The sequence below is a fragment of the Ichthyophthirius multifiliis genome, assembly GCF_000220395.1.
Source record: "Ichthyophthirius multifiliis unplaced genomic scaffold scaff_1120509250191, whole genome shotgun sequence".
In the NCBI taxonomy this organism is placed as follows: Eukaryota; Ciliophora; class Oligohymenophorea; order Hymenostomatida; genus Ichthyophthirius; species Ichthyophthirius multifiliis.
In genome coordinates, this window is record NW_004086990.1 from 87,616 (window position 1) to 106,291 (window position 18,676).

The 18,676-nt window shown below is 18.6% G+C and overlaps 2 protein-coding genes across 2 annotated transcripts, besides 25 other annotated features; one reads left to right on the forward strand and one right to left on the reverse strand. All coding sequences in view use genetic code 6, as the record gives it.

Moving 5' to 3' along the window:
* The first annotated feature begins 459 nt into the window (after positions 1-459).
* Positions 460-523: a microsatellite.
* Positions 464-534: a microsatellite.
* Positions 535-1,357: 823 nt separating this feature from the next.
* Positions 1,358-1,422: a microsatellite.
* A 35-nt stretch (positions 1,423-1,457) lies between these two features.
* Positions 1,458-1,499: a microsatellite.
* Positions 1,459-1,498: a microsatellite.
* Positions 1,500-1,540: 41 nt separating the features above from the next.
* Positions 1,541-1,628: a microsatellite.
* Positions 1,577-1,627: a microsatellite.
* Positions 1,629-2,915: 1,287 nt separating the features above from the next.
* Positions 2,916-2,956: a microsatellite.
* Positions 2,957-3,325: 369 nt separating this feature from the next.
* Positions 3,326-3,444: a microsatellite.
* A 585-nt stretch (positions 3,445-4,029) lies between these two features.
* Positions 4,030-5,459, forward strand: IMG5_055140 (hypothetical protein). The gene has a single exon (XM_004037309.1). It carries the CDS (start codon positions 4,967-4,969, stop codon positions 5,321-5,323), a length of 357 nt encoding a protein of 118 aa, XP_004037357.1. The 5' UTR covers positions 4,030-4,966; the 3' UTR covers positions 5,324-5,459.
* Positions 5,460-5,962: 503 nt separating this feature from the next.
* Positions 5,963-6,015: a microsatellite.
* Positions 6,016-6,754: 739 nt separating this feature from the next.
* Positions 6,755-6,802: a microsatellite.
* A 67-nt stretch (positions 6,803-6,869) lies between these two features.
* Positions 6,870-6,915: a microsatellite.
* Positions 6,906-6,983: a microsatellite.
* Positions 6,984-7,312: 329 nt separating this feature from the next.
* Positions 7,313-7,386: a microsatellite.
* Positions 7,387-7,842: 456 nt separating this feature from the next.
* Positions 7,843-7,881: a microsatellite.
* Positions 7,882-9,649: 1,768 nt separating this feature from the next.
* Positions 9,650-9,740: a microsatellite.
* A 3,702-nt stretch (positions 9,741-13,442) lies between these two features.
* Positions 13,443-17,552, reverse strand: IMG5_055150 (hypothetical protein; the record flags this gene model as incomplete). Its single annotated transcript, XM_004037310.1, has 6 exons — positions 13,443-13,821; positions 13,865-14,320; positions 14,446-16,190; positions 16,242-16,366; positions 16,471-16,681; positions 16,728-17,552. 6 exons carry the CDS (start codon positions 17,550-17,552, stop codon positions 13,443-13,445), a joined length of 3,741 nt encoding a protein of 1,246 aa, XP_004037358.1.
* Positions 13,825-13,860: a microsatellite.
* Positions 14,350-14,407: a microsatellite.
* Positions 14,353-14,405: a microsatellite.
* Positions 14,359-14,412: a microsatellite.
* Positions 14,361-14,416: a microsatellite.
* Positions 14,368-14,422: a microsatellite.
* Positions 14,368-14,440: a microsatellite.
* Positions 14,369-14,440: a microsatellite.
* Positions 17,445-17,485: a microsatellite.
* Positions 17,553-18,676: the final 1,124 nt, after the last annotated feature.

Sequence of the window (18,676 nt, forward strand, 5' to 3'; positions counted from 1 at the left end):
TTTTAAGTTAAAATGTAATTATTGTTAACTTTTCAATTATCGAAATTCTTTATATAAGGAATCAAAATCAAAAATTAATGACATTGTCATTCTAATATTACTCCATTTTTATCCTTTGAAAAAAATATACCGTCTCCTATTAATCTTTTTATGGATTTGTAAAAAAAGGACTTTGATTATCATAATATTTTTCATCTACATTTATAAAGGTTATAATAAATTTATGTTTACTACCTAGATTATTTTAGAAATATAATTCTAAGCTTATACTCGAATATTCTAACAATAATCATGTATTTGTTTAATTTCGTAACTAAAATTTTTATTACATAAGGAATTAAATAATTTTTATTTTGAAAATTAATATATAATTAGCAGAGAAAATAAAATTATGCTTATTTTCATTTTATATTTTTCATTAATATTTTTCTTATTTTATCTTTAAAAATAAAAAAGCATGACAAAAAAAAAATACAAATAAAATAGACAAAAAATAAAAGACAAACAAAAAGACAAAAAAAAATACAAATAAAATTCACATCAACCTCTTTCAGCTTCTTCTTCTTCAAAAAAAAAAAAAAATGTCTATGTTGCAGTTTTGTATATATTTTTTCAAGAAGAAGAAAATAAGCACAAAACTAATTCAACTTCTATATATACTTAAGCAAGAACCGGTTACTTATTTGTGTAGAAATATATATAATTATAGATTCATAAGATAGAAGATAATGTATTTGAATCATTTCATCAATTAATTTTATACTTCTCCCTATTCTATATTTAAATTTATATTATGCTTTTTTATATTAATATCTTTCTTTTTTCTTTGCTTAATAACTGTAATTTTCAGTTTGTCATCTCTTCAATTAGTAATTTTTTAATCAATATTTTTCATAAGTAAATCATCCTTTATCGGCTTTTATAGCAGTCTATTAAACCATTTTTTGAGCTAGACACGTTGTATTCAAATGATCTATAGTTCTTAATATTAAAATAAAGTGAAGAAATAAGTATGCTAAGTTAATAGCATTACAATTTCTTATATAACTCTTTAACTTTTTATACTTAGTTTAAAATAATGTTAAAGTAATTTATTAAATTTTCGAGAAAAAAAAATAAAAATTACTCTTTAATTTCACGTGAGTTGTGTTTAATAATAGATAGGGTCAAAATTATATAAAAGTAGGATTTATTAGGAAAATAGTTGATATAAAACTAAATTAATATAATAAATAATTAATTAATTCAATAAAGTTTTTTTAAATTCTGATAAAAAGTATAAAATTTAATTTATATAATTAATACAAATAAAAATTATGAATGATTTTATTAATAGATATAGCGATATTTTTGTTTAAAAATATTAATAAAATCTTCTTATATAATTATAAAATATTAAAAAAATTTATATAAATTATAAAAAAAAATGATTTGAAATTCTATTATAAAGATATATTAAATAAAAAAAATAAAAGATAATAAAAATAATAAAATATAAATATATTTTTATTTTAAATAAAATAAATAGTTTCGAATTAATTTATATATTATATTATTTTAATTAATATTAAAATGCATATATATATATATATATATATATATATATAAATATATTTATATATTATATTCACTTTTTATTTTCTTTTATTTAATAAAATAATTATAGCTAAATATTTTTTATAAAGATATAAAATAAAATACATTTATTATACAATATTAATTTAATTAGAATAATGCATATATAATATATAAAATTATTTTAATTTGAAATTGAAGAAAACATATATAATTATAAAGACTACTATGATGATAATTGTAATTAAATAAACCTATTAAAATAATATATTATTTTTAAAAATACATATCTTTCTTTTTAGCTGAATCTTTTTGCACTTTTAATTAAAAAAAGTTTTTTAATTCAAAGTAATATAAAAAAAACCTGAACAAATATCCAGAATTACAACTCCACTTAATAATCTTTTATTTGTTTCGCTTTAGATTAATAATAGCGAAATAATTATTGATGAAGTCTAAGTGAATAAATTTAATGCATGTAGACTAAGATATAATCTAAGGATAAGACCGATACGTTTTGTATATAGTAGATTAATGAAAATTAGATTGTTTAAAATAATCAAAAAGCAGATGAACTTATTTTTTTTTAAAACTATTAAGCTTGAAGTCTCTTTTTGAGATTTAGCCTTATTTTATAAGGGCAGATTCTATTACTTCTAAAAGTTAATCTTTCTGCTTTGTTTTCGATAGAGATACATTTAATAATATCGTAAAAGATGCAGCATCTAAAATCAGACAACTTTATGAAAAATTCCTTTTATAGTTAAAATTTCTTAAATATATAGATGATTATGAAACATCAAAAATTGGAGATGCAATTAAATCAGTTAATTTTAAAGCGGGTAGCTTAATTGATAAAGAAGGAGAAGAAGAAAATAACTTCTTTATTATCAAAGAAGGTAAATTATAGTCTCTTAAATTTAGAAGCCCAGGAGAATAACCGGTTATTTTAAAAATATGGAGTAGGAGATTATTTCGGGGAACTTGATTTACTTAAAAATTGACCGAGGCAGGCCAGTAATAAATGCATCAAAGATGTTAAACTTGCTACTTTTGATATATTGACTTTTAAAAGATTATTTGGTCCAGTTGATATAACTTTAGCCTAAATGCCGTTAGTTATAGAAATTTAAATAATGAAAAATTTAATATTTTTTACAATATTTATTTTACTAATAATAATAATATACTATATATATATTATTTTTTAAATATAAAGATAAATATATTATATGTATTATTTTTGTAATTTATTAAATTTTTATAGATTACTAATTTAACTATAAAATGTTTATTTATAACTAATACTATATTTTAATGTTTTTTTTTCAAAAAAAAATTATTAAATAAATTTTAATATATTTAATAAAATTTAATATATAATTATATATTTATAAGTAAAATAATATAAAATTTGTATTGAATAGTTTTTTTTAATTATAAATAAAAAAATATATTATCATTCTTCGATTTCTGATTTATTATTAAAAAATTAATTATTACATTATATTTAAGTTTATAAAAAATTATCACTTTTTGATATAATTTAATGATCACAAATGTTAGTTTTCTATTTTTTTAATTGAGAATCAGATAAAAAATTACTTTAAAATCTTTCAATAGATGTAACATTAATTTTTTATTATTTACTTAATTAAAATTTAATATCTTTTTTAGAATATTCATTATTATTATCATAATCTTTTTAATTTTTTAATAAAATAAATAAATATAATTTATATAAAAAATTTATATATATATATATATATATATATATATATATTTATATCTTTATATATATCTATATATATTTATGATATTTATATATATTAGTATATTTTTTTTAAATATATATCTATATATATATATTAGTATTTTAATATTTAATTATATATATACATATTTTTTTTTCCAAACAATTACTTATATAACTACTATCCTCATTCTTTTCTTAAAATTATATTTTTTCTTTATTTTCCTATTCTGCTATTATACTAAACTTAATTTAAGTTAATTATTTATATTATTTTCTATAGTTATCTTCTATTTTATTAATTTCTACTTTTTAATTTATTTCATGTTACTTTTTTTTTCTTATTCTAGTCTAATATTATTCAAACGATTATGTATTTTTTCTTATATTATTATAATTTATTTCGTATTTTCTTTTAAATAATATTTCTAAATAGTTTCTTTAAACATTTTAGCAGCATTCCTAACATCTTACAATTAATTAAACTTCTAAATTTTCATAATTTTATTCATTAATCTGGATTTCATATCCATTAAAATAAGCACAAAGTGGATGTACCCATTATTTTTAACAAAAACAATTTATTTTTTTCCTTTTTTAGAACAGCAAAGTGCACATTGAATATCTTTTTATATTTCTAAATGCTAGTATATTAGAAAATCATCTATCTTGTTTCTAAAAGATATATTTTAATTGTCCCAAAGAGCATAATTGAATATAAAAAGGCAAGTTTAATGATAATAAGAATTATTATTTTCTTAAATTTATACTATAGGTAAGTGAGTTTCGGTGCATAATTTGCATTAAATAAATTAATTTTTATTAGGAGAAGTTTAATTAGACTTTTTTAAATCACATCTCGTACAAAAGAATTTATTTTCTAAAAATTGTATACCGTAGCAGTTTTTATGAAAAAATATTGCACAATTAGAACATTAGATTAAAGGATTATTTGCATTTTAGAAATTATAAAAACATATTGAACATGAAGTTTTTTATATTTACTTAGATGAAGGAATTTTCTGATTTTTTTTTTTAATTTGGCTTATTTTTATTTAAATTTGTTATTGCTTTTCTGTCTTTTTGTCTAATAATTATTTCTTTTCTTCTTATTGCTTTTTTTATTCTTCTTTTTATTATGATAAATCCTCATTTTCGTTAATATTAGGGTTTTGGGTATCCAAAAAACCAATTTTTAAGTTTTTTATAATAGATATTTGACGAAGATTATCTAATAATTAAATTGATACCTTCTTTTGGGGTTAATAATTTTCTTGGATGACTTTTTTAATTATATTAGCTATTTTAGAATCATTTTGAAGATTTTATAATTCTTAGTTCAAATATTCGATGTAAGTTTCTATTTGAGTTTTATCACTTATATCGTTAATTATTTTTTGTTGGTATATTATGCTTTTTTCGGCAGTCTCTTTGTCTATTTTTATGATTTTTTTTAAAATTAAAGATAGGCTGTTTGTTGCTTCTGAATCTTCTGAGTTTATATATTTTTAAATATGATTTTCTAGATTTTAGTTTTTTTGGAGATACTCGGAAATATTTTTATTTGAAAAAATATCGAATTTCGATTATTTTTCAATTTTAATATCTTGTATTTCGTTTAAATTTTTTAATTTGTAAATGCATAAAAATTAATCTTCATTGTCTTATTTTAAAAATAAAGTAGTAAGATAATTATTATATTTAAAAGGTAAAACTTATTAATAATTTTTGAATCTTTAATTTATTATTGATTTTTACAAATTAATTTAACTTTTTTAAATTTAATTTATTGTTTCTGGTTAAAAACTATTTTCTAATACTTAAATAAGCTATTCTGAGTTTCTTATATTTTATATTTAGTCGTGTTAAAATTAAGGGAAGAAATCATTATCTAATTAATCCCAAAGTTAAAATGATTCGTTTGTATATAAAGCATGTGGAGTTATTCTTTTTATTAATTAATCGAATACAAAATGTTAATCTGATTATTATTGAATTTGACTTTTTTATAAAAGTGAATTTATTTATATGCTAGATATTAATTCATCATTTTCATTATTGTCCCAATAACTCTCTTGTGATGTTTAGGACTAGTTTTGGCTTGAATTTAATAAAGAATTGCTATTTTATGTTTGATTTTTCGACATTGAATTTATGTTTAATTTCATTTTTATTGCTTATAGTTGCTAATTCTTATTTTATTCTAAGGTATTTGATAATAACTAAGATCCTTCATTTTATTAGGTTTCTTTTTTTGATTAGCTTTTTTCGATTTTTTATTACTATATTTCTAAAGGTTAGGTATTTGTTTGTTATATATATGCTTTTTATTACTCAGATTATATTTCTATTTGTAATTATTTATTTTATTAAATTTAAAGAAATTATTCCTGTTATTATGTAATTTGTGCTTATTATTACTTTTAATAATCAACTTTTTATTTTTAATTACTGTTTTATTATTTTTATGTTAGTTATTACTTTTGGACTTATTTTTTTTTTTAATGCTTTAAATCTTTTTTAATTGTTGATCAATTTTTTATTTATTTTCATCTTCTTATTTTAGTTATTACTAACTTTATATTTATTATTAGGGTTATTATGATAGTTAATTTTATTATTATTGCAAGTATGCTTATTATTAATATTAGATTTATGTTTATTATTATACTTATTATTATTATTATGATATTTATACTTGCTATTATTATAAATACTAATTTTTTAGATGTGTAAGCTTATTTTATTGTTAATTATATGAATTAGGTAATTAAAATTAAGTTTATTTTTACTATTAATCATTTAAATTATTAGGAGTTTATTAATTACTTTAAATATTAGCATTTTCAATATAAAAGTTAGGCTAATCATTTAAGCTCTGTTATTTTTATAATTAAATTTATTTTTGGACTTCTTGCTATTCTTAATTCAATTAATTTTAAAATTAATATTGTTGATTATTTTATTAATTTTTCAATGATAAATTTTATTGTATAATATTGCTTTCATTTATATTATTTAACTTTATTTCTTGTTAAGTTTTTTATTATAAATTATTTTAATTTTATTATTATATTTATAAAGGAAATTGTTAATTATTATTCAATTATTAACTTTAATAATTTTACAATTGTTTATCTTATATTGAATTTTAATTATTATTTCCTTAAATCATTTAATTTTATTAACTTCTAAACAATAAATCTTACTTAGTATCTTATTTTTAAAATTCCAATTATTTAAGATCTTAAGATTAACTTAATTATTATCTTTGTTTGATCTATTGTAATAATTAGGGATCATTTTTCAAAAATTCTTCTTATTTATTTTAAAGTTGCTATTTTGAAGATTAAATCTTTTTATCTTACTTTTTATCTTGTATTTTATCCAATTATATTCCTTATAATGACTATTATGATTATTATTATTTTTAAGTTTAATTAAATTTTTAAATAATAGATTTTTAAATTAATTTATTATCATCAATTTTATCATTTTATTATTTCGTTTCTTATTACTAAAATGGAAAAATTATTTATTATTATGGTTATGGTTATGGTTATGGTTATGGTTATGGTTATTGTTATTAATCTAATTATTATTATGTTAATAATTATTATAATGCTAATTATTATTATTAAGATAATTATTATTAATTATTTTAAAATGCCTAATTTTAATGATATTATTTATTTTATTAAGGCTAATATTATTATTAAAACTTTTATTGCTATTATTAATTATATTATAATTATTTCATCAATTATTATTATTATTAAAATTATATTTCTTAATATTATTCAATATTTTATTATCTTTTTTAAATTTATTATTCCTTATCATTTTTAATATTCTGCTTTTAATTTTAGAGAAAATTTTAATATTATTTCAATTCCATACTTACATTTAACTCATTTTGAGGATTTTCTTTTTTTTTTTATAGTGTCTTTAAAGCATTTTTATTTTCTTATATTTCATTACTATTATTATTTATTTAAGTATTATTTTCATCATATTTTTATGGACTATTTATTTTTTCATATTATTATTTAATATTTTAACTCTATTTCAAGGATTATTCAATCATTTATACCTGTTTTCCCTAACTATTTTAGCCTTATAATAATTATTATTGAATATTAAACTATAATTATTGATTCCTTTATTATTAATAAATATCCTGTTATATTATTTTATTATTTTATTCCAAATCGCTGATTTAGATAGGTTAAAGTTAATCAGTATCATTTTTTTATATTTATGGTTATGTTTCATTTATATTATAAATTTGGTTCACGTTTTATTATTTTAAATTCTATTGTATCAAACTTTGATTCTCATTTTATATTAAATTAAAATTTGGACCTAAAATATTTTAGTCAATTATAGCTTCCTAATTAAATTAAATTATTTAAGGATTTTTGTTCTGAAAATCTAAATTATTTTAAAGAGATTAATTTTATTATTATTAATCTTAAGGCAAATTTTAAAATTTATAAGAATTCATTTCTAAATTATTTTATTAATAATTTATTTATTATTATATTTATTTTTACTAGTAATTTTGTTAATTACCTAAATTTGTAGGTTAAATATTTTTGGGGTTAGAATATTAATTTTAAATATTTTAAGGTTATTAGAATTATTTTTACTAATATTACAAACTATGTAAAGATAAATTAAATTATTATTTATTTTATTATATTTATTGTTGTTAATTAGTTTACTATTATTATATAAAACTTGGCTAAAGCTGCTAATGTAGTTATTACTATAATTACTACGTTTAAAATTATTGATTTTATTGCTATTATTATTATTTTGGTTATAAAGATTATTAAATTTATTATTTTTATTTTATTTGTAATTATAATTATTCTAATTATTGTGGATCATTAATTTAATTAGATTTCAAACTTATTTAATTATCTTCCTTTTTTGGCTAATAGTTTATATTATAAATATTTTTGTCCTAACTTTATTACATTCCTAATTAAATTTTTTATATTTCTTAATCTTTAGTAATAAATATTTCATTGTTTTATTAATTTATTATTAATTTTTTATCTAGTTATTGTGTTTTATCATTTGTATTTTAATAAATGTTTGCCTTGTTTTATGTGTCTAATTTATCTTTTTTAATGAATTCATTGTTTAATAACTAATTTTCAGGTAAATAAATATTTTATTTAAATTATTAATGTGATTATTACTGTTATCCTATTTATAATTAATTATTTTGTATATGAGATCCTTACTAAATTTTATTTTACATTTATAATTCATTTATTTTTTGATTTGGCATATACTTTATTTATCCTTTAGATTTATATATAAAATAAATAAATAAATATAAAGATATATAAAAATACAATTAAATAGTATTTAAATACATATTTATTTCAATATTATTATTATAAAAAATTATTTTTCTTACCTTATATTTATCCGATATTATTTCCCATTTAACTTTACTATTCAATTCTCATTCTTTATTATTATTTATTTAAAGCAAATATATTTCTTTTGTTAAAAGTTCTTTGTTATTTCTCAATAATTATTTTTATAAAATAAGGTTTATATTCTAAATTTATTAAAGGCCCTTTTTTAATTTTTCTTATCTCATTATTGATATTTTCAGGTATTAATTCATTCTTTTAAACATTAAACTGTGTTTATAGATTTCTTTAAAATAAGCTGTTTATTTTAACTTATTCCTCATTTTGAATATCAACATTTTTTATTGGAATTAAATTTTTTTATTATTTGATAGATTCTATTTTTTGTTACTTTAATTCGTTTCCTAAAGAAGTTTAGCTTAAATTACAATCAGATTGATTGTTTTATAAGATTGATTACACTTTTTGTACTTATTAAGATACTTATTAATTTTTTTTTTACTATTTTTAATTGTTTTTTTCTGTTTGCTTTTATTATAACTTTCCTTTAACTTGTATATTTCTTTCTATTTACTAAGAATTATTTGAATTTGCAACTATTGATCTATTTAATTCCTCTTTTTTCAATTATATAATTTATATGTTTTCTGTAAAGTCCCCGCTTATTCCAATAGGATTTATGTCTAAATTAGGGTTTTGAAGCTTTTTAATATCTTATTTATTTAAAAAAATATAAATATAATTTTTTAAAATATAAAAAATTATTTTTCTAAACCTTTAGAATCTATTTGAGGTAATATTTATTTTTCATATTATGTGTTAAAATTATACTAATGTGTCTACTATTACATTTATTATTATAATTATAATTTAAATTACTATTATTAAACTTGTTAAGCATTTCCTTATTAAAAAGGAATTAATTATTATGGTTACTATTATTATTATTATTATTATTATTATTATTAATATTATTATTATTATTATTATTATTATTATTATTATTATTATTAGTCATACATTTAATATGATTTTTACCTTTGAATATTAGTTATATTATTTTAAGGAATAAATTCTCTTATTTGAAAATCTGGATTATTTTCTTAATACATATAGGACTAATTTTAATGAGAGAAATTTAATTCTTCTTTTCTAATTAAATTTTCGTTTTACCAATCTTATTGATAGTTTTAATACTATTTATTATTTCTTTATGACATATTATAAAATTAAAATATATTCGAATATTTTATCTTTAAACGATCATATATGTCTTTTAAAAAAACATTATTTTTGTAATTTTAAGAATGTGTGTTGCAACAAACTATTACATAAATATCACTATTAGATTCGATTATATAATTTTTTATTTATATTTATTAATTCCATATACATTATAAATGTGCATAAAAATTACATGTTTCATAATAACATTTTACTTTAAATGGACTTTATTATTAATTTATTTATTTCTAACAAATACCACACATTTAATTGCAATATTAAAAAATTCCTTCTACACCATACACTATTGCTTATTAACTTGAATTTTGTTAATCAATTACTTAACATTCTTTAAAATAGGTAGAGCATAATAAATGAATTAAAACTGGATTTCTTTATTTTTTATATTTTTTTTTAAATAATTTTTTTTTCTTACTGTAAATTTTCTAATCCTTATAATTTTTATGTATCAATAATTCCTTTTAATATAGGAGAATCATTTTAAATCTTGCATACATAACATTAAGCAAATTATTGTTGCATTTTTACAATATAATTTATGTTATATATATTTATTTTTGTTTCTTTCTTTTTAATAAATTATATATAAATATAATTTTCAAATTTATCTTTTAATATAAAAAAAAAAAAAATTCTTGATCTTTTAATTAATCTATGCTTTTATAAAATATTTTTACAATTTATTAATTTTATCGTAATGCACTTTTAATATTTTTTTAAATTTTTTTCAAAATTTAAATTAAACTTTACATTTTATTCGATTTAAAATAATATTGTATGATATTTTAATAAAGATTGTATGTAAATTATTATATAATGTGTTTAAAATAAATAATTTCTATTTTTTTTTTAAATATTAAAATAAATATATGCCAAATGATGTTTTTATTTAAATTATTAATTTTTATAATATTAGAATAAAAAAATAAAGTTTTTAAATATTTTACTTGGTAATTTTAAAAAATGTTAAACAATTAAAGCAAAAAAAAATTATCTCATTATGTAATTTACCTGATATTTAGTATTTAAATATATAAAATATAATTAATCAAATTTTATTAAATAAAAGCTTAAAATATTTAAAATTTATTGTTTTAATTTTATAATAAATTATATTTTATTTATTTATTATTTATTATTTTGTTTTTTGCTTTCCTTTTCTCATTTTTTTTTACAAAAAAATTATTTTTATTTAGAAAATATAGAAAAAATTATAAAGTTAATGTATAAAATTATATATAATTATATTTTTTAAAATATTAAAATAGTAATTGTAAAGAAAAATTAAATTTACAATAAACAATAATTCTTATAATAAAAAATAAAAAAATATTTTAAGTATTTTATTAAAACAATACATCACTAAAGAAAAATAAAAGGATTTAAAATATGAAATTATGAAAACTAAATACTTAATATCACAAAAGAAATTAGGATTAAAAATAAAAACTTATAATTTAGTAATTATAGAAAATATTAATATAACATTTATAATTTATAAAAAAAATGAACTTATATTTATAAATCTTTTTTTATTAAAAAAAAATAAACGAAAAAATACCAGACATTACTGTTATATAGTTTTATATTATAACAACATTAAAAAATATTTTAGAAATTAATTTTTTTTTACATGTTTAATGCCAACTTAAATCATATTTAATTACTTTTGTTTTTTCTGATTATTATTTTTATCTAATAATTTTTATTAATTAAATAGTTAAAATTTTAATGATTTATGAATATATAGAATTCATGAAAGAAAAAAAATTATTTTTTAATTCAAAATAAGATGTTTTTTAAAAAATGAAGAAAACTTTAAAATTATTGTGTTTTGCTAAAATATAAAAATAGAGTTTTGATTTATAAAATAAATATGTTAAATTTTTTTGAAAATTTAATGCAAATAGTTTACTTTGATGTATTTTATAGATTAAACTTTAGAAAATTTATGTTTTAAAGAGAAATTTTAGGCTGTCATTTTTCTTTTCAATAATGTCAAATAATGATATTACAATATTAATTAAAGAAATATAAAATAAAATAAAGCTAAAATAATAATAATGATGAAAGTTTTAATGTTTTCAATAGTTAAAAAAAAGTTCAAAGACATTAATATGTTGAAAAATAGTAAATATTTTGTTTAGAAAGATAATAGTTTATAAAATTAAAAAGTAGTTATTTAAGAGTAAAATAAATATATTATACATTGATTTTATGATAAATATTCTATTTTTAATTTTTTTTAACAAAAAATCAAATAATTATTAATATAATAACATGTGAAAATAATTCTTTATTTTTAATTAATTATTTTATTGAACTACATAATATCTGGAAGAAAAAATTTTAGATTATCAAATAGAAGAATATTGAAAATTCAATTATTAAACCAAAAACAGAAGATTTGTAAATATTATAGATGAAAGGGAAGGAAATATAATTGTTTTGGTAACAAAAAATTAACTTATTTTTGGGAATTAATAGTAGTCGCCTTTTTTATAGAAGAGTAAAAAATACCTAAATATATGAATAATTATTGAAAAAGTGAAATTTTAAAAGAATTTAAATATTTTTATAAAGAAAAAAATAAGGCATGGAGTATATAAATAAAATGGATAAGTTAAAAAATATAATATTATATATATATTATATGGTAAAAAATGAATATACTCATAATATAAAGACTAAAATTTATAATATGTTTTTATTTTATTTTTTTCAATAATTTTTTGTTGATTCCACTATATCTTCAATAAATTTTTTAAATTATATATCTAATTTTTAGTTTGTATCAATTAATAATGCTGATTTAACTATTCTAGGATCCAATAAATTAAATCCTATGTCAATTTCAATTTAATTTAGTAAATGCATATCTTAATCAAGCTACAATTCTCTTGATAATTTATTATGATTAGTTTATATTCCTATTATTCCAACTTATATAGTTCTTAATTATTCGAAACATGTATATTTTAAAATAAATTATCTTAGCTTTTGGATATTTTCTTTATTATCTTTCGCAAAACACATTAATATAACATTTATTTTTATTGTGTTTAATATTACTCTCATAGTACTTTCGAAATTTATGTCATTAAATTTCAAACACCACATACCGAAGTCTGTATTTCGGGTATCTATTTTTGCAAAATAAAGGTTTTCGGCAGATGTAACTGGGAGAGGAATCAAATTCCATTATTAAAATAAACTATTTACTATTTCTTTACTTAATAATTCTTCATATCCTACTAATAGGACGCTTTTATCTTTTTCTAATACGTTTATATTATTTGCATTTCCCATTTTTATTACTTTATATATTTTAATAATAAATTGTTATAAATAAATGAATAAAAAAATGTATATTTTCTAAATAATAAAAACTTATTATTAATATATTATTATTATTATTTTTCAAACAATAAAAATAAGCAAAATATAATTATATATAAATATTATTGAATTCATTTATAATTATTCCTTGATGAACTTTATCTTATTTGATTTCCTTATAAAACTGAATATTTTCTATTCATACTTTATTGATCTCTATTTCCTTTCAAACTAAGAACTTTAGAATTAGTAGCTAATGGATTAACTTTATTTTTTCCTAATTAAAAGCATTTATCTTCACTAAAAAATTTCAGAATAAAAGATGAAACTAAACTTAAAGATCCAAATCCAACACACATAAACCATTATTCAACTGTCAGTCCATATTTATATAATCTAAAAGCTTTTCCTCCAAATTAAATAATTAATGCTTATGCAAATATAATAAATCCTACAATTACAGGAAACATAAGATTTCTTTTTAAACCTTCAAACACATTTAATTAGTCTCTTTATTTATAAATATATATATTTAAAAATATTATATTTTTACTATAATTTTCTTGCATTAATAAAATTGAATAATTATAACCAAACAAAGACATTAAAAATACATGTGAAATGTCTTGAATACATATCGTAAGCATCCTGTACTAATAAATATTCTTTTTACAATCCATTTAAACTTCTCTCTCTACCTGATCTTACATAAATCCTTCTATTGTCAGAATATTTAGCCAAGTACCATTGAAGTTTAAATTCTTTGATTTTATTTTACTTTATTACTTAGTCAAAATTATCACCTTTTTCAGGTATAAAATTCTCACCATTAAAGACAAAAATTAATAAAATTGCAAATTAAAATATAGATTATCCAATAATATGCTTAAACATTTTCTTTGAAATAATATATTCATCCCTATTGTGAGGTTTTCTCTGTAAAAGTTCTTCAGTTGGAGGTTCTGTGGCTAATGCTAAAGAGGCAAAAGTATCCATAATAAGATTAATCCTTTATAAAAATTATATATAAAAAAATACATATATAAATATATATGAATATTTATATATATATATTTATATTTATATTTATATATATTATTTTATTTTATTTTTTATTATATAATTTATAAATACCATAACATTTAAATAGGTACTAGTATTTCCATTTTTAAAATAGCTGCACCTATTAATGTAATTCCTACTGCTACAATATTAACTGTAAGTTAAAATTGTAAGAATTTTTTTATACAATCGTAAATATTTCTGCCCCACATAACAGCTGCCACAATACTTTTGAAATTATCGTCTAAAAGTATAATTGCTGCAGCCTCTCTGGCTACTTCAGTTCCTGCAATACCCATTGCGAAGCCTACGTCCGCTCTTTTTAAAGCCGGAGCATCATTTGTACCATCACCTGTTACTGCCACAACATGATTTCTTTCTAAAAGTCCCACTACCATAGCGTATTTATCTTCAGGTCTTGAACGGGCCATTACATCAATGTCCTAATAAATTTTATCGAAAACTTCCCCATTTTTAATTACGTCAACTCTTACTTTTTTCTTTTCTTTTTCGGCTACATCAGCATCCCTAGGACATCCGCATTCGAAAGTTCGGCATTCTTTACACACTACACCCCCTGTTAGTCTTATAAATTCAGTACCCTCGATTACTTAATATTGAATGTTTTCTTTTTTTGCTAGTGTTAGTATATTACAGTCTTTAGCAATAGCACGTGCTGTGTCCTTATTATCTCCTGTAATCATACGAACTTTTATACCAGCCATTTAACATGTTTTTACTGCCCCTGGAACTTCTTCTCTTAAAATATCTTTAATTCCAAATATGCCTAAGAGGGTTAGGCCTTTAGTTTCTATGTCAAAAACTCCTAGCCTGTCTTTAGTTTCGATATCTTCGTTGCCTTTTAACTCCTTGTAGCCTAATACTATTGTTCTTAGTGCATTATCAGCCATCGATTTTATAGCAACTTTCATTTTATTTAATAATTCGTCGTTTATAGGTTATATTTTTCCGGTTTTTTTAGATAAAAATGTATCGCAGGCATTTAGAACTAATTCAGAAGCACCTTTTTGAAGCAGTCTTTGTTTCCCGTTCATTTTAAGGATTACACCCATTCTTTTTCTTGCTGAACTGAAAGGAAATCTAGCTAATATTTCATATCTTTCTCTCCATTTTTCGTATTATTCTCCGAATTTATCTAATAATTGCAAAATTGCAATTTCTGTTTTGGAACCTTTCATATCCGGACGTAAATCTGCAGAAGAGTTTATCGCACAAGACTAAAAGAAAAGTTCTTACATATCTTTTTAGTTTGCAGATATGTAATCATTTATATTTACTGTGTCTTTATATTTCTCAAATTCCTGTAATTCTTCGTTCCACCAAGTGGATAAAGTCATCTTATTTTATGTCAAAGTGCCTGTTTTGTCAGAGCAAATGCAATCAGCGCCTCCCATAGTCTCACATGCTTGTAATTTTCGCACTAAATTCTTATCTCGGAGCATTTTTTTCACTGAATAAGCCAAAGATAGGGTTACTGCTAAAGGTAAACCTTCTGGAATGGCTACAACTACTACTGTTATGCCTATTAGAATAAATTATAGGATTTATGCCCAATGTTCACTATGATTCCAGCTGTTTTCTTAAATTCTTTCTATCGCTAAACGGATTAATAGTACTAACATTATCACTATGGATGATATTAGACCAAAATTACCGATATCTCTTGCAATACATTCTAACTTTTATTACAGTGGAGTAGCTTCAGCGTCTTTAGTTTGTAATAGTTTTGATATTTTACCTACACAAGAGAAGTCTCCGACTACTGTTATTAATAATTATCCATCTCCTGTTAATACCTATATTTATAATATATATTATTTTATATTTATCTTGCATTATTTTTTTACTTTTGTTCCTGATAATATAACTGGAGAAGGGACATCATGAGAGCCTGAACTATTTTTTTCTCCAATTTTAATAATATGGTTTCGTTTTTTCAAACATTCTGAAAATATAGATTTTTTTACAGGATCTTTTTATTATTTTTTTTTGGATTTTTGGAAAAAAAAATATAAAAATACATGTAAATATACATATATAAATGCTATATATTAAAATGTTAATAATGATATATACCTGTTTCTCCTGTCATAGCAGATTCATCTGTGGTTAATTCAGATGCTTCCAAAACAATACCATCAGCCGGAATTTCCATACCTTCAATTAACTCGACAATATCTCCTACAAGAACTTTAGACATATGCAGCGTTTATTTTTTTCCATTTCTTAAAACTGTTACATTTTTTCTTTCATCAGCTACTTTATTAAGTTCTTGGAATTATCTCTCCTAAAAAATAAAATTGAATATGTATATATACATATATATTAATTACTTTTTAATAATCATTAATAGCAGTTACACTTCCACAAACACAAACTGCAACTAAAATAGCAAATCCTTCAATCCAGGCAGTTGATCTTTTTTCTTCTTTGGCAGTTCCTACTTCAATTGCAATAGATGCAAAGGCGGCTACAATTAATATCTTCATAGTAAAATCATCTAAAGCGGAAAAAAAAAGAGCTATAAATCCCTTAGGTTTACTTACTTCTTTCATATTATGCCCAAAAGCCTTTATTCTATCGTCAATATCTTCTTATTTATCTCTAATCCCTTTTTTATAATTAGTACATAAGCCATCTTCTAATGCTTTTATTCCTCCCATAGTCTCTAGAAGATCAACATCTTCTGCAAATCTTCGTTCTTGGCAAGCCGAAGCGACTCTTATTAATTAATTTCTAGAAATTTAAAATGGTGGAACAGGCTCTTCAAAATTTTTATCAAGTTCTTCTTTATTGGCATCAGTTTAGTGTTCGATTTTTTTTACCTTTTTTGGGTTTTATTATGCTGTAGTAGGATAATCTTCGTGATTATCTTCTTTATCTTAATGACGATATTCTGTTTGGAATTTTTATTAATTTATTTTCGGTAATTTAAAAGATTGTTTTTTTTCAGAGTTTTCTTCGCCATTATTATTTTTATTTGTCCTAATATTCTCTATTTATGAATTATTTTTATTTTTAGGAGATTAATATGACTATATAGTGTTTTATTAGATTTATTAGCTTTGTTAGGTTTATTAGGCTTTTTAGGCTAATATAGACTATTATATTTGGAAAGATTGCAAAAACTATTATGCTTCGAGCGCTTTTTGTGCCATTTCGCGTTAATTTTCTTATTCCTTTATAAGACTTTCTTATTATTTCGTTTATTTTTCTAAAAGTTGTATTTTTTCTTATAAAATCTTTTCATTATTTCGTTATCTATCAAGTTCATCTTGTAACTATTTTTCTCTTTAAGTCAAATTTTCCTATTCATTTATTTTGGATTTACTTCGGCTTCTTTTTTGTTATAAAAGCGGCTTTGATGGAGATTATTCGACTGTAAAATCATCCTTTTTACACTTTAATTATGAGTTTAAATTTGTTTCAAATTTGGTGCTTTAGAAATTATCGAAACTTTCATTTTTTTAGTTTTTGTTTAGAATATTTACTTATTCGAATTTGCTTGTATTATTGTCGCTGGCTTTTATTGGTTGTAAACATGGCTATTTTTTTTAATTACTAGATATACTACTGTCATCTATCTAAAAAAAATCGTCATTTTATCTTGCATTGTTTTAAGAATTTAAATCATCTTCCATTCTTATTTTATTTATTTATAAAAATTTTAAATTTATATTATTATTTATTATTGTTTTTTTTTTTAAATTAAAATAAATGGCTTTTTATAAGTTTATTTGTTATTTTAATTTTAATTTTTAATAATATTTATCTTTCCTTATGTTATTTAATTTATATTAATTAATAAATACATTATTTTTTCCTTTTTATTTATTTTATTTATATTTAAATAAGAAAAAAAATCATACTAGGTTTTATTTAAAATTTTATTTCTAATTTAAATTTAAATATTGTAAAAATATCAAATTTATTTGAGAATATTTATTATTTGTAAATAATTTATATTATTTTTCTATCTAAATTAATTTTTTTTAAGTATATTAAAATATTTTTAAATATTGAAACTTAATATTATAAAATGCTTTATTAATTTATAAGAAAATCATATTTTTTTATTTTTAAAACAAATAATAATAATAAAAAAAAATTATTTAATATATTTTCTTTTTTTAGTTTAAAAGTAAAAAAAATATTTTAATAATAAAATTAATTATTTTTATTTATTTAAATATATCATAAGTTCTCAAATAAAGTAAAATTTTTAAGTAAATAAATGAGTATTTATAAATGTTTAATTTTATTTTTTACAGTTACAGTTTTA